General features: G+C 46.8%; 2 protein-coding genes and 2 pseudogenes across 2 annotated transcripts; all 4 read right to left on the bottom strand.

The window, feature by feature from the left end:
- Positions 1-1,967: 1,967 nt before the first annotated feature.
- Positions 1,968-2,480, bottom strand: LOC147455249 (uncharacterized; annotated as a pseudogene).
- Positions 2,481-5,548: 3,068 nt separating this feature from the next.
- Positions 5,549-7,664, bottom strand: LOC147455248 (uncharacterized). The gene is made up of 2 exons (XM_086515229.1): positions 5,712-7,664; positions 5,549-5,596 (listed from the first exon to the last, which is right to left on the bottom strand). The coding sequence occupies exons 1-2, from the start codon at positions 7,662-7,664 to the stop codon at positions 5,549-5,551; spliced, it is 2,001 nt and encodes a 666-aa protein (XP_086371355.1).
- A 333-nt stretch (positions 7,665-7,997) lies between these two features.
- LOC147455247 (uncharacterized) lies at positions 7,998-8,510 on the bottom strand (annotated as a pseudogene).
- A 5,101-nt stretch (positions 8,511-13,611) lies between these two features.
- On the bottom strand, positions 13,612-15,496 carry LOC147455246 (uncharacterized). The gene has a single exon (XM_086515228.1). The coding sequence runs from the start codon at positions 14,689-14,691 to the stop codon at positions 13,849-13,851; it is 843 nt and encodes a 280-aa protein (XP_086371354.1). The 5' UTR covers positions 14,692-15,496; the 3' UTR covers positions 13,612-13,848.
- Positions 15,497-16,726: the final 1,230 nt, after the last annotated feature.

Below are 16,726 nucleotides of genomic sequence, written 5' to 3'. Positions count from 1 at the left end.
AACTGAAATCAAAATATTGCATGAATTTATTCATGGTGGAATGATTAAGACTTAAAACTTCAAACATCTTACAGGCAAATCAGAATATCCAAAAAAGTCAACAAGATTTCTCAAATCTGTATGAAACTCCAGTGATCTAAATAAAATACTCTCACTCAGTGCGACACCATTTAACAAAAAGAAATATTTATATTGCATTTATAGAGGAATCCAGCCTCATAAAAATAATTACAAATGGAGACAATGTTGTTGCTGTTAGGCTTCTCTTACAAGTATTTGTCTTTCTCATCTAGAGATTCATATACACGAGTATTTGTGTGTCTATGACACTAGGGAAGATAGTAGTACTATAGGGATGGCTTTTCTAAGAGCTCTTAGAGAGTACCTATTGGTTCAAGATTCTACAAAAATCCTACTATTCTTATCAAAATCTTTTAACATGGTAGTGAAAGGTTCCTCACGGAACAAAAATAGGGTGATTTCCATCTCTGCACATGGTTGCTTGCTCATGTCCTCTCAAAACAAGTTGACTCTGTAAGTAAACAACAGATTATGTGAGCACAAAGTTATAAAGTACAAAATGATATCATTCTAATAATCTAATGATAACTATACAAAGAATAAATTATAAGAAAATTCTTTGATGACTCTCCATAGATAACACAACTTACTTACATTGTGAGACTCAATCACATGCTACAAAACTATAGATGGCGCACCAAAGCCATCAACAAAATAGCACCACCCAATGTTATGAGGTGTGAAGTCTAAACATTGAAAGCCATAAAGAGGTTAATTCCCTCCAGCATGATAAACTTAAAGATGGAGATGATCTTAAGCTCTGAATGTAAGCTACAAGGGTAGTTTTCTCACCATTCTATCTTTATGTTGGAGATGAATCCTTGCAATGCCCATGCACTATTTACACCTCCTGTTCTTGTGGTATGCAAGTCGTGTGAGTTGATTCTTTTTCCACCTTTGGGAGTAGAGGTTTCCATGTAGTGCGAGTGAATGAAAGTAGAAGGAGGAGAATCTTGTTTCATGCTGTAATGGAGGTGAGAGAAGCGAGAGGAGGAACTATGTGGTGGGCAAGGGGAAGAGATGGGGGAGAAGCTTGCTTGGTGCTACAATGGAGATGGGAGAAAGCTAGTAGAGAGATAATGTTGGACTATAGGGGGTGCATGTGGTTGTTGCAGCCATGTGGAGCTTGGAAAAGGGTTTGTAGAGAGAGAAAAACACTTTTAGCTATAGAATAGGTTTGGAAAGACTTTGGAGGGTGGAAAATGATGTTTTGAATTTTTTGGAATTTTTTAGTGCACGTTTTTGACTTTTGGAGGTCAAAAATACTTTTTTGACCATGAAATAGGTTAGGGGACCTTTTAAGGAGGGAAAACTTGAAATTTGAAATTTTTTGAAAATTTCAAATTTTTAGTGTATTTTTAAATCCGGGCCAAAAAGTGGGGGAAAAAAGGTCAAAGTGGTCCCCCCCCCCCCCCCCCCCCCCCCTTTCCCCTAGCCACCTTCCTTACCTTCTCACTAGGTAAGAGGCCATTAAGAGGTGTAAGGCTACCTTGTCCCCCTACTTTTTTGAGGGTATAGAGTGTGTCCACCACCCTCTTCCTATTGGTTGGCCTCTAATTAATTAACCTTAATCCCAAAGGGCCCCTAGTGTTACGGGACCCTGAAGAGCGGCCCGTAAATGGAACTTAGGGGCCGCGCGCGTTCGCCGATCCTTCACCTGAACACAAGTTAGCCGACTTCACAACAAGTTGAGCAAGTATTTCAAAGGGACGCGCGAGACAAGATTGTTGAAACAAGCCCGTGACGGGCGCTTTGTATTGATGCAAAAAGTTGATTACAAAAGGGACGGAGGCCTCTCCAGCGCCTCTGAAGACTGGGTTAACCTAACTCCAACCTAGAATGGGTAAATGGTTTTATGGACGTGAGGACTACCACCTCGGCTCCGGTTAAACAACCGGCCCCCTCTTGGCTACCCCGGCAGGATGCGCACGGTTCACCAAGAGCGGAGTACTACTCCCTTATAAGTCCTTTAATTCGGGGCGCTCAGGCAAACCACCCAAGCCCCATGGCCTTGAGGTAGAAATCCCTCTCAAGGAGTCACCGTCGGTCCCGTCCAGGAGCCGCGGTTCCAAAATCTGATCAAAATGCCGAAACGGCCCCGCGGTTGCGTCCCGGGCCGTTTTGGTCCACGGGACCCCCGGGGACCCGGCCACGGCCCAAGCGGGGCTCTTACTTGCATAGAGTCTCTCGGGGGCTCCCGGAGTCATGTTTTGTTCACAGGAGCGACGGGTCCACGAGTCGTCAAATCGGCCCGCGGGGAGCATGGCCGCGGAGAGGGGCAATTCACCAAACGGGGCCTCGGTCCCCCTCAAGTGCCGTCCACGGTGAGAAGCTAGGTTAGCGGGAGTTAGGTTAGAAATGGGAACGTGGACCGCCGGGCCGCATGAGGGACAGCCCATGTGGGGGCGCTAGGGGCAAGGAGGGACCGCCGGCACGCGTGGGAAAAAGTTCCCTCTCACGAGGATCCCAACATTCTCCCCCCCCTCAAGGAACTTGACGTCCTCGTCAAGATTGTAAAGCATTTGACCACATAGTGCATACATCGCATAATTGTCGCATAACGCATCTTTATTTTGCTGAAAAGCTGAGCATAACTGTACTGACAAACTACTGCATCCTATACTACTTGCTGTACATGGTTGTGGTCTTCTATGCCCTAGGCATGTGTTTGAGGTCCGGAATCCTGTAGTACCGAAGCAACAACTGTTTATCCATTGCAATTACTCGATCTTCTGGCACCCAAGTGCAATCTGACATTGGCCGCCCTCTCCACTTGACATAGAACTCTAGGTTGTTGCGCCTGAAACGGTGTTTGATGATAATTTCTGGCTCAAAGGGGTTTACTCCTTTGTCTAGTAGGGGGACATGGCGGCCATATTTCCCATCAACCTGAAATCGTTTGAGCAAGCTGATGTGAAAAACATTGTGGATCTTGACGTTGGAAGGTAGTTCCAGCTTGTAGGAGACGTTGTTGAAATCTTGCAGTACCCGGTATGGGCCATAGAAGCGGTGGTTGAATTTGGGTGTTAAGTTTTCGGAAAGGTTGATGTTCTGGGCACTTACCAGCACCAAATCACCCTTCTGAAAGAACTCTGTTCGTGCTTTTTCGTTATGTCTGGCTACATACTTATCTTTGTACTTCATCAAGTGCTTTCTGGCTACATCCAAACGTTTCTGCCAAGCCGTCAAAAACTGCTCAGCATCCTGATCTTCTGCATGCATAGTGCCCGACGCAAGCGCCATGGGCGTAATCACCTCTTTTCCTGTGGCTAGTTCAAACGGGGTGTATCCTGTCCCCGAGTGCACACTGCTATTGTACTGAAACTCAAGGACTTCCAGAAAGTCTGCCCAATCCTTTTGATCTGCTTGGACATAGCAACGGATGTAATCTTCGATGCCTTGATTGATTCGCTCGGTCTGCCCATCTGTTTGGGGGTGATAGGCCGAAGAAAACCTGAGCTGTGTGCCTAGGAGCTTGAATAACTCCCGCCACATGTCGCTTAAGAATCGCCCATCGCGATCCGAAACAATGGCCAGTGGGAGTCCGTGATTCTTGAAGACATGCTTGAAGAAAAGCCGCGCCGTCTGGTAGGCTGTGAGGGGCGGCTTTGCGGGAATGAAGTGCGCCTGCTTTGAAAAGTAGTCCACGATCACGAAGATGGTAGTGAATCCGTGGCTTTCGGGTAAGTCGACAATGAAGTCCATGCTTATCACATCCCAGGGGCGAGATGGTGTAGGCATAGACATCAAAAGCCCTGCTGGCTTTATTCGTTGTGCCTTGACTAGCTGGCAAGTTGGGCACGTTCTTACATATTCCACCACATCTTCCTGCATCTTTGGCCAGAAAAAGTGACGGCTTAGCGTGTCAAAGGATCTCTTTTGCCCACCGTGTCCTGCAACTTTGCAGTCGTGGGTTTCCCAAAGTAGTTTTGCTTTGAGTGTAGGATCATCTGGTACATACACGCGGTTATGGGCATACCATAGCCCATCCCGCAGGTCGAACAGCCCCACGGAAGTCTTGCCTTGTCGCCAACTCTGCATCATCTGTAATACTGCGGGGTCTGTCTTACTGGCTCGCGGATCTGGTCCAGTACTTCATCACTGCTTATTATGCTGACTGCATTCACCTCGGGCATGCGGCTGAGGGCATCTGGCATTGCATTCTGCTTGCCCGGTTTATGTATGATTTCTATGTCATATTCTGCTAGCTGATCTTGCCACCGACTCTGTTTGTGAGAGAGCTTAGGTTGTGTCTGGAAATACTTCAGAGAAACATTATCTGTGTATACTTTAGTATGCTTGTCCAATACGTAGTGACGCCATTGGTCAAGGCTGTATACCACTGCATACATCTCCTGCTCGTGTGTAGCCCATCTCTTCTGTGGGTCTGTAAACTTCTTCGAAATGTAGGCTACTGGTCTTTCAGCTTGCATTAGTACCCCTCCCAGTGCGATGCGTGAGGCATCGGTGTGAATCTCGAATGGCTTGTCGAATTCTGGGAGTTTAAGTACCGGTAGGGAACACATCACCTGTTTGATGTGCTCAAAAGCTCGTTGGGCCTCATCTGTCCACTTGAACGCTAGCGAACCCTTGGTGGTGTCTGTTATGGGGGCCATGATCTTCGAAAAGTCTTTGATGGACTTTCGGCAATACTGAGTGAAACCCACGAACTCGCGTACCTGTGTAACTGTTCGGGGGGCAGGCCAGTTCACCACGGCCTCAATCTTTTTAGGATCCACACGAATTCCATTTGCAGTGACCAAGAAGCCCAAGAATTCCACTTCCTGTACTGCGAAGACGCACTTTTCCAGTTTCGCGTACCACTTGCATTCTCTGAGTCTGCGGAGCACCTGTCGCACATGCTCCACGTGCTCTTCAAAAGTTTTGCTGTAGATTAGCAGGTCATCCAGGTACACAATGAGGAATTCATCCAGCATGTCGCCGAAATCTGTATCCATTCCAGCTGAGAAGGTCGCTACTCCATTGGTGAGGCCAAAGGGAAGCACTAGCCATTCGTGAGCTCCATACAGTGACCTGAAAGCTGTCTTGTGCACATCTTCATCCACAATCCGAATCTGGTGGTATCCTGATCGCAGATCGACCTTAGTGAAGTATTTTGCCCCTGCCAACCTGTCTGTTAGATCATCCATGTGCGACAGCGGGTACCTGTTCCGGATGGTTATTTTATTCAGGGCTCTGTAGTCGACGCAGAGCCTGGATGAGCCGTCCTTCTTTGTGACAAAAAGCACCGAGGCCCCGTAAGGGGACTTGCTGGGCCTAATAAAACCTGCTTCAAGTAGTTCTCCTAGTTGCTTCTTCAGTTCTTGTAGTTGTGTGGCATCCATTCGATAGGGTGGACGGGCTGGCGGCGAATGGCCAGGCACTAGTTCGATCTTGTGATCCACTGCTCGCTTAGGTGGGAGCCCAGCTGGAAGCTGCGGCGGTACCACGTCCTTGAATTCTTCAATCACTTTGATGATACGACTATCCCCGATAGTGCACTCCTCATCTGAATCTGCTAGTGTTACTTTCATCACACAGCAGTGAACCTGGGCCCCTTGTTTGAGAGCCTTCTCTGCTTGCTTTGGTGAGATCCACATTGAGTCTGGGACGAGGTCATCCCAGCTAACTCGGGTCTTCCCTTTTTCCGTTTTCGTCGGCGTTGGTGTCTTAGTTTGAGCCGCGTTCACCTGCCCTCGGGCTTGAGGTGGCACGTAAGGTTGTGGTTTCGGCGGAGCTTTTTCTTGAGTAGTCTTGCGGGCAGGAGGCGTGTCCATAGGTCGGATGATCGGGACAATCACCCCCTTACCATTCATGTCCAGCATCAGTTGATTCATGCCCTTGGCATATAACCCCATCACGTAGGAGTCATACCAGGCCAGGCCAAACATCATGTCGTAGGAATCCATGGGCACGACGATGAAGTCCACTTTGGCTCGCCATTCACCTACTTGGACCGCCACGTCGTAAACCATCGCGGTGTTCGAGTCTTCGCCTTGTACGAAGCCCACTGAGATGCTTCGTCCTCCTCCGGGCTTGCAGGTCTTTACTCCCAAGCGTTTGGCACACGATGGTGAGATGAAGTTGTGACTCGCTCCCGAGTCGAGCATCGCCAATTGTGACTGCCCGTTGATCACCGTCTTGACATACATATTTGGGATCGGTTTGATACGAGCTGTTAGGCAGTGTAGAGAAGCTTTGATGGCTCCTACACGGACCGTCCCTTCGGTAGACTCTTTGTTTCCACTTTTAGACTCTTGCTCCGTGATCTCAGTGATCTGCACTTGTGAAGATCCTGTCCTGTCAGCGTTGGTCTCATTGGCCCAAGCGGAGTGAGCTCGAGACTGAGAGCTAGCTTTGTGACAATCATTATCCCAGTGAGGACCCCCACAGTTACGGCATGGGCGGGAAGGATTCGCCCTCCAAGGCAGCGTTCGCTGAGGGGCCCCTCCAGGCTGGTTCACCGAGAAGTTCCTGCTACTCGACGAGCCGCTGTAGCTGCTTGGCGCATTGTTGCGAAAGTTCCCGTACAGTCGGGGCTGGTTTGACAAGCTGCCTGCGGGCTCGCTCCTTTGGGGCCCAGCTGAAGACTGATTTTTGTTCGAGTTGGAAGGGGTATGCCCACTTCCCCCAGACTTTGAGTTGGTGGCCCCCTTTCGGCGCAAGTCTGAGTCCACTAGCCTTTCGGCCATGGCCAGCGCCGCCATGTAGTCGACCGGATTCTGCTTTTCGATCTCCCTACGGGCCCAATCTTTTAGCCCATAGAGGAAACCATGGAGTCTCACTCTCTCCCAAGTCATCTGTTCCACTTTCAGCATGGACTGCCTGTATTTGGACACATACTCCTGCAGCTTGCTTTCGCCTTGGGTGATGGTCCTCCATTCGTCTAAGTGTCTGAAGTCTTCATTCTTCGGAACGAAGTAGTCCCGCATCTCAGCCTTGAGGCGGGTCCATGACATGTAGGGGTTTTTCCTCTCTTCTAAGAGGAACCAACTGTAAGCGTCCTCTGCTAAGAAATGAGACACCACGGATGTCCATAAATGTTCTTCCATTTTGCTTGTGCGGTAGAAGCTCTCTGTGTCGCGGATCCATTTCTCCAGTATCATTGAGTCCCGTTGACCCGAGTAGGGAGTGGGTTTGATGGGCTTGAAACTCCCCATCCCATCACTCCCACTCGCGGGAGCTCCCGACGTGCTTGCCGGCCCTTTTCCTTTGTCTGCTGTGTCATTCTGAGCATTCAACAGACTTACCTGTACGAGCTGTTGAACCAGCGCGGCTTGAGACTCTAGTATAGCCTCCCACCTTTCCATTCTGTCATTGCGGGGAGGGTCGTTCCTCTCCCCATGAAATGAGTCTCCATCTGCGTGACTCATTTCGTTGGGTGACGAAGGCGCGGACTCAAACTCTGGCCCGGCTTCGCTGATAGGGTCTAGGCGTTGTAGTCTCCCTTGAGAACGTATCCACCTGGAATACTCCCAAGAGTCAATCACACCGTCCGCTGCAATTTCTTCTAATCTTGCGGCGGGTAGGGGAGTGCTACTGGAGTCACTTTCGGCGGGTCTTTGTCCCCCTCTGTTAGGCATAGACCAGCTTTTAAATTTCTAGCTCTGATACCAAGTGTTACGGGACCCTGAAGAGCGGCCCGTAAATGGAACTTAGGGGCCGCGCGCGTTCGCCGATCCTTCACCTGAACACAAGTTAGCCGACTTCACAACAAGTTGAGCAAGTATTTCAAAGGGACGCGCGAGACAAGATTGTTGAAACAAGCCCGTGACGGGCGCTTTGTATTGATGCAAAAAGTTGATTACAAAAGGGACGGAGGCCTCTCCAGCGCCTCTGAAGACTGGGTTAACCTAACTCCAACCTAGAATGGGTAAATGGTTTTATGGACGTGAGGACTGCCACCCCGGCTCCGGTTAAACAACCGGCCCCCTCTTGGCTACCCCGGCAGGATGCGCACGGTTCACCAAGAGTGGAGTACTACTCCCTTATAAGTCCTTTAATTCGGGGCGCTCAGGCAAACCACCCAAGCCCCATGGCCTTGAGGTAGAAATCCCTCTCAAGGAGTCACCGTCGGTCCCGTCCAGGAGCCGCGGTTCCAAAATCTGATCAAAATGCCGAAACGGCCCCGCGGTTGCGTCCCGGGCCGTTTTGGTCCACGGGACCCCCGGGGACCCGGCCACGGCCCAAGCGGGGCTCTTACTTGCATAGAGTCTCTCGGGGGCTCCCGGAGTCATGTTTTGTTCACAGGAGCGACGGGTCCACGAGTCGTCAAATCGGCCCGCGGGGAGCATGGCCGCGGAGAGGGGCAATTCACCAAACGGGGCCTCGGTCCCCCTCAAGTGCCGTCCACGGTGAGAAGTTAGGTTAGCGGGAGTTAGGTTAGAAATGGGAACGTGGACCGCCGGGCCGCATGAGGGACAGCCCATGTGGGGGCGCTAGGGGCAAGGAGGGACCGCCGGCATGCGTGGGAAAAAGTTCCCTCTCACGAGGATCCCAACACCTAGAGGGTTCATATTTTTCCTAATTCCAAGAGTTGACGGCAAGAGTACAAAAAGCAACGGAGCAGCTTGCTTATGAGAGCGTAAGATTTCAGAGACTTAACAGTTCATACAACACTGTCAAAAGCACTCTGACAACCTTGATGGCGAATCAGGAACCTGCTGGAGCATTGGTCTCCACATCTGACAATGCCACAACAGTGAACACTATAGCGGCACTGAAATCAGAGCTAGAGCAAGAAAAGCTTCAAAGACAGCTGCTCGTATCAGGAATGGTGGCCCAGACGGTGGAAAATGAGCGAAAGCTAAAAGAATTGGAGCAGCAACTAGCTCAAGTAAGCACCGAATTAGAGACTCAGAAGCAGATTGGTGACACACTGCTGAAGGAAAAATAAGATCTGCTTTTTCAACAACAAATCAAAGCAGACAAAGCCCAGAGTCAACTGCAACTGCTGCCCGGACAACAAGTGCCTGATTTTCCTGAAACATCATACGAAATCAACAGGGGCATGAATTTGAAGGGCCAGATCTGGATATTAGAGATGAGCTCAATGAGAGCATTAAGGACATGCCAGAGGGGCCAACAAAGGAGTACATGCTCTATGAAAAGAAGATAATGGAGTCAGCGGCCCTGGCCTACTTACAGCCATAAGAGAAGGTGGAAGGGTTTGGCCATGAGTACCTCCCATTTCCTCTGCTATGCCATGAAGCAATTCTTTGGAAAGAAAAGATGCGGCCAGCCCTGCCACGAAACAAAGATGGGGGTTACGAAGGCATTGCACTAACAATGAAAGAAGCCCAGATGCTTGTCGACGACCACCCAAAGTGGAGGCAGAAGTGGTTGGACAGACAGCCACATGATCTAACTAACTACCACAATGCTCCTCAGCATATACAAATAGATCCTACTTTCTGCCCAGTCCCTAGAAGAGGCACATGGAAGGATTTCGCCACATGGAAAGGCTCGAGGCCGCAAAAACTGAATTACCCAATCTTGACAGCTCAACAGCCCCCTACAGTAGTCTACATAATCAACACACTGAATTCGACAGTCACCTTGCTGCGGGATGTCCCTGACGTGGCGTATCAAATGCTAGTAAAGATAGACCAGATGATCGTCACCTGCATCCAGGTGTTTAAAGACACTGAAGGCGACGATCATCCGTGGAATATGTTCTTGGAAGGGCATAGAGGGATATGCTGGAATCTCCAAGATTCACCGCCACGACACATTTTGATGGCAATGTACTCCAGGCTAATGTACCTGCCCTCACACTACTTGCAGACATTCGAAGAGGCCTTCGTCACAGGATTCTTCGAAATTGACTCACGGATTTTCTATCCTATGGCGAAGGACCTCAAGGCACGGTACGTAGCATACCAACACATTATCTGAAAATCCATTCAGATAGCATCAAGAAGCCCTGAAAGCTGTCCTTCAAACAAGAAGCTTTTCAGCAACACTTGCTTCATTGGAGCCACATCAACGGCCAAAGCACTGAACATGCACGAGGGCGTGCAAGGATAAGGATGGGGGGAGTGTTTGACGGACGAAGTGACAAGCGGTGTTTGCAGAGAAGGATCATATTTTTATGAGAAACCTTTGTAAAATTCTTTTGTAAGGAAGAATCTCTAAGCCGAGAACTTGTCAAAGGATTTATGATTATTCTTCTAGGAGCAATTGTATATTAGAGAGCCAGTTAGAAGTTTAGGAGCTTTTGGCCGGATAAGCCATTTGTAAAGACCTAATCTATAAAGGTCATTTTTTGTAAGTTTGAATATGATCGATGGAAAACTGAGAAGACAACGTACGTTTGAGAGCTCCTTCTTGTTCCAACTTGTAATCTTCGCTATTGTGGCTACGGTAATCCAAATTCAGATTTGTTCATTGCATTGTGTTCCTCTTACCTTGCTCTTTCATTCAAGTGTAATCATTCAAGATTCGGTGTAGGTTTTCAACTACGAGTTTGAGGCCTTAAATCACTGTTTTGAGTGTCTATATGCGTGTTTTATGTTGTTTTGACCCTAGGAGGGGCTTTAGGGACCCTAAAACGATCCATTAGGATCACCTGTTCGCTGTTTTTGCTCACTTTAGAACGAACGATCGCGATCTTTGTACCTCTCCAGAATGCTGTGATAGTGATAGGATATGTTCTTAATAATCCCCTGTAGCTTCCCTTCAAGTTTCGTGCGATTCCAATATGATTTTCATGGTAAACGGACGTGATGACTGGAGACCTGTGTAGAAGGACATAAGCAGATTACTTGGCGGTAATGCGTTTTATTTGCTTGTAGAGCTAGTAGTTGCATCTCTTCGAATTCACTTCATTAGGATTGACACCCTAGTGAGTTTCCATGCCTCATCCGAGTCGCTTCCCTTGTATTGATAAATATGTTGATGCTTGAGAGCTATGCTATGGACATTCGTCGCGATGATCCGCAAACGAATACTTACAAAAATTGGCTTTTATACCTTAGCCAAGGTTTTTGGTGGTCAAAACTAATAAGTTGGGAGTTCTACCAAAGATGGGCAATGACAAGTTGATACAATCTGGAAGCTTGTAGCCCCAGCTCATTAATTACAGAATCTATCCAAAAAAATAAGAGTTACAATATTCTCGATTTATCAAAATAATAAGTGTTTTACAATGAGAACTCCGAAAAATGGTATCCGTGTTAGCTTGCTGCTAACACCCCTCCTTTCCTCCCCTCTATCTCGTTTCAATTCCGACTTAGCTTCAGTGTCATCCCCCTGAGTGTTTTAGTGTTAGGTAGTTAGTTCTTTGTACTTTCCGTACTCATACATGGTATCAAATTCACCAATTGTAACTTTTCGGTCACATATGTCATTTTGGCCTTTTGAAGATGTTAATATAACATTTCATTTCTCTCTCTCTCTCTCTCTCTCTCTCTCTCTCTACTTTCACCCCCCTACTCATATTGTACACAGTTCTAGCTAGCTACTTAGTTCACATCTAGCAGTTAAGATTTTAGTTTTTCACTTTACATCATTTTTTTAAAAACCCAAACATTATATTAGATCCACCAAGATTGTATCAGTTTGTTCTCATAGGTCATTTTGGCTTTTTGAAGACGTTATTCATTTCTCTCTCTCTCTCTCTCTCTCTCTCTCTCTCTCTCTCTCTCTCTCTCTCACACACACACACACACACACACACACACACACACACACAATATAAAGCATTTCCTAGCAGTTATATACTAATTAATTAAAGGGTATCGTGAATATATGATGGAGGAAAGTTTGTTGGTTTCATTGTAAGCGAAGAATTCATTTGTGAATCCTTGAGGTGATGATGAGGTTTGTTGCCTTTTGGAATGATTTTCTTTTTGTTAGGTTAAGACATACTCTTTGAAAAAAAATTGTGGTACTAGCACGGATGTCAATTCTAGAAAAAGCTCTAGAAAAAGAAAGGTATAATTTTTAAGCACGACAAGTTTTAAATGTTTTAACTAAGCTCAAAGAGCTTCTAGAAACATATACAACATTTTGGTTTCTTGTAACTAAGCTTATGTTGCTTATGATTTCGGAACCCACCTATACTGCTTGTCTTTCAACTTATTAGATGACTTACTACATTATCTTAAAATTAATAGATCAATTACTACTTTGTACTTGCTAGATGTCTTGCTAGTTTCAGAGCTCACATCTTAAACTAGTGAGTATTAAACTCTCTTGAATCCTTTGGCAATTTTCTTACCATACAACAACTGAACTTCCTATATGGTCTACTTGAAACATCTAGGAGTTACTTACTAGTTTGCACTGTCGTTAGATGTGCGTGTTCAAACTAGTAAAACATCTAGCAATTATATATTTTTTCCTATATGGTAAGCTGTCCAAAATTTCTTGTGACGTGCCCTATGGAGACTTAACAATGGCACGAAACTCTTGCCAATACCAATTGGGTTCTCTAATAACCTTTTCAAAATAGATTACTACCAATCATCTCTAGCCATACAGGATCTACTAAGACAAACCCAATGATATGCATGACAAAAGCACAAAAGTTAAAGAACCCATCAGACTTAAAAGCATTATCATTTGTCTGCTTTGTTCACATCTCCACAAGTAACCTTAATCTACTTCACGTTCTGTACACGGTTGCACTTGCGACCTTTCTTGACACAACTTGCACTCCTTGCCACCTCCTCGCTCACACTCTCTATACGACACAAACTGAAGATCTGGCAGTAACAACGACGGACACAAATTAGCATTCTTCTCTAACCTGCACTTCTCGCCTCCTCCACACCATCTCTATTCGCCTCTTTGGGACACTTAAGATCTTGCTTTGCCCAACAGATATCTGCACCACAAATGCATCTATACTTGTTCGGTGTGAGCCCATAATTGCTCCTCCCCAAATCCTAGTCTTTTGCGTCTTCTTTTGCCAACACAACATGCACAACCATACACTCAAATACTAGCTCATCGTCCTCAGCAACGCATATCAAAATTCCAGCGTGATGAAATAAATGGAGCCCACTACAAATTCTCACAAGCTCTCACACTACCATTTGGAGTGCTCAGTAGCTTAATTAGTGGATATGGAATCCTGCATGCCACACCAGATCAGCATGCCACACCAGAATTAATGAAATGGATTGATAGAAAATACAGAAAAAGCTGCAATTTCCACTGTAATATCCACCACATCAAATTAAGACCAGACTTTCCTTACTCCTAAAGACCGCCACTTAAAACATATCCAGTACCCAGAGTAGTTATTGCGCTCCCAATCATAGAGGATAACAAGCTCCAGCTAGTTGAGATATGGCTGGAACACAATCCCCATTTTCCACTAACCCCTTTACTTGCAGCAGAATCATAGCCGTTCAGTACGCTGGGTAGGTCATAGGATAGTAAATGATGAACGAGATCAACTTGAGCAAGTGTAAGAACTTGGTGTCAAAAAACACATAAAGCATACAGCCCACATTAAAATTGTGAGCCACCAACAATATTCCTTAAGTTACGCAAGAATATGAAACTTCCAGTAAAAACTGACGCAAAAAAAGTAGACCCTGCTCTCTTTCTTAATTTATTCTCCTCCTCTGATCATGAAGACAGAGGGTTGCAAGCCACACACAGCCATAAATTCATAGTCATCTTTGTAAGGGGACAGGTGATACCAAGAGCGAGTTTCGATGTTGTAGACAAGAGGACGATAGTAGGTCACTGATCCATCACAGACATAGCGTACACCTGTCATACAGATAAGACTCCCAAAGGATACGAGGTTCAAATCTGAAAAATCCTTCGATCGGATTGATAACCTCCAAGTACTGCAAACGAGGAGGTGTTCTTGCCACTTCTACCCAGTCTCCAGCAGGTGCAGAAGAAGAAGTACCCAAGCAGCTGGACTTCGGATGCTGCTGCAACTCCCATATCACGAAGCCAGCTAGATAAACGTCTGCTAATTACAAAGCAATAGTCTTCTGTGCTAACAACGGCAGCAAGGAGAATGAGACCTTGGTGCCTCAAAATGATTTGGCAATCCACATACCTATGAAATAATGCAGGGAGCGGAGGCACTCTCACTTTACACCAATCATCAAGTTTTACACTACAGGCCAAAAATCTGCGGTCGTCAATTACACCCGAAAACTGCCCGCATGCGATTAATAAAACCATTAGATCTGCCTGTTCTAGGTCCACGGCAGTAGCAAACCTGACATCTCGCTGATCACCAACAGCGGCCCTCCCTACAGTCCAGGACCTGCTGCTGGAGTCATAGAATTCCAAGTTTCCATTCCGATGCTCCCAAAGGAAGAGACGATAATGATGAGCAGGGAGAGACTGTAATGAGATGGGAAAAGGGAAAGGAAACCAGCTCTTGAGGCGAGCAGCACACTTGGGATCATTTGGCGGCAAGCGCATGGACGACCCAGTGACTGGGTTGAGCACCATCAGGTAGTAATATGCCGTGGAATCATGGATGCACTCATAATATTCCATCTCCGGCTCTTCGAGAGGGCTGCAAAGAAAGCACATTATCCCTGAAGCATTGCTTGTGACCCTGAGCCCGGCTAGGCAGCGGCACTCATGGTTCCGGGAGCCATTTACGACCTGCGAGCAGAACATACCCCCCAGATCAGCCAGAGTACTCTGGGAGCATTTACTCCCTAACAGGGATGAAAGCGAGAGCCAGGCGCTCGAGCTGGTGTCAAACGCAATAAGCTCCTGTTCCCAAGGGTAAAGATTCTGGCGATGGTCTCCTGGCCATTACCAGCCAGGAGCGACTGTGCTTGGGGAACCAAAATATCCCGAATTCTGGAGAAGAGAGCACAGTGTTCCAAGCCTTGCACACGGCTCGGAACTGGAGGACCTTGCGCAGGGGTAACAGGGCCATAACACGCCACTGCCAGTCCTCCATGAGGGAACTCCATCCCTCGTCTTGCTCCTGGGCCAGTCCTTCTAGCAGGACACTTGTGCCCTCTCGCTGCCTTCTGTTTTCCTCCTCGTCCTGCTGCTAATTCTGATACTGCCTCCTCTGCTTCTTCCTCTCCTCGTCAAAGCCCAGGCGGCGGCCAGGGGTAATTCTCACCTTCCTCGCCAAACTGCACGCTTGATCGGATGTCTTTCATTCTGGGCTGTCCTAGAAAAAGAAGAGGCCCTACCTTCAGAGCGGCGGCGGGAGCATACATTTATCACCAATGATGCTCTGCCAGACGGCATCTTTTGCCTCCTCTTCTGGGTCTGGGCTAAGAGGCCCTGCCTTCGAAGGATCTGCAACACCCTGCAGTGCAAGTTGGCACCTTCCGCCTCTTCTGGGCTCTTGTAAAAGAGGCCCAAGCATCGACGGATCTGCAAGATGGCATCTTTCTTGTTGCTCCCCCCCCCCCCCTCCCCCCGCTTCCGATTGATGCGTCCCCCGCCTCCTGCCAAAAAAAAACTAGAATGCTTCGTTAGCCTGCGCCATAACCGGAAGTGGATAACAAACTAGTGTAAGGGTACAAGCCTTCAAGGCCATTGCAATTAGAGAGAGCTTCCCTTTGGTACTTGCATGTGTATGGAAATGAATGGAGAGCAATTGCAATTAGAGAGAGCTTCCCTTTGGTACTTGCATGTGTATGGAAATGAATGGAGAGCGAGGGCATTATTGTAATTACTATTTTGTTCTCATCAAAGCATTGAAGAAGAGTATACATAAGTAAAAAGAACATAGAACTGAAAGTTGAGAGAGAGACACAGTGCATGCGCTTTTTTTTTTTGTGACAAATCTTGTTAGCTTAAGTGAGTAGAAGTCACGCATACATATATGAATGTATATACTGTTTTGTTCTCATGGAAGCACTGAACAAGAGTATACATCGTAAAGAAGAATGCAGAAATGAGAGGAGAGGGAGAGAGAGAGAGAGAGAGAGAGAGAGAGAGAGAGAGAGAGAGATCGCTTATTAGTTGTTTTGCACAAATCTTGTTACTACAAGTGAGTGTAAGCGACTGAAACGATTTGATGTAAAAAGTATGCAAAAAAGTTGATTTATTAAGAAAGGAACTAAACAAACGAGAGTAGGGAAGACGTTGAATGTAGCATGGAATGACTGCTTTACAATGAAATGGACAAAACTTTTGTGGGGAAGAGGAGGAGGACTAGGTAACAACACATATCAGTGGGAGTTTTTGATGTAGGAAGAAAGGGCTATATCGATAAGATGCTCTTCAAAGTTGCGCATGTGGTTAACTGGTTGACAGAAAAGTAGCACGAAACGAATTGTTTAGCTGACTGAAGGTGGTTGGGAACCACATTAGAGTAATTTAATTCTATAGTCTCGAGTAGGCCGAGCACGTCCGCAATCTGCACGAACAACATACAATGGTGTTTTGTGGAGCAACTAGCTAGCACGGCAATGTCGATGGTGATTTATCGACCGAGTGTATTCCAAGTGATGTAATGTGGATGCCATGGGGTAGGTGGCTGAACTGGCCATGGAATGAACTCACTCCATTTATGCATGTAGTGTCTGAGCACCCGCTCTTGCAAATTTGGGTAAAGATGATATTGCAACTTATACATTGCAATCTCAAATTCTGGCTGCTGCTCAGTCAGATCTGTTGGAATTGGCCTACCCATTCTAAACTGAAAAGAAAAAGAATTTAAATCAAAGCAGTTGATAAC

The sequence above is a fragment of the Adiantum capillus-veneris genome, chromosome 6 (genome assembly GCF_014529385.1).
Source record: "Adiantum capillus-veneris isolate H3 chromosome 6, ASM1452938v2, whole genome shotgun sequence".
In the NCBI taxonomy this organism is placed as follows: domain Eukaryota; kingdom Viridiplantae; phylum Streptophyta; class Polypodiopsida; order Polypodiales; family Pteridaceae; genus Adiantum; species Adiantum capillus-veneris.
Note: the sequence above shows the minus strand (reverse complement) of the source record. Positions and strands in the feature narration are given on the sequence as shown.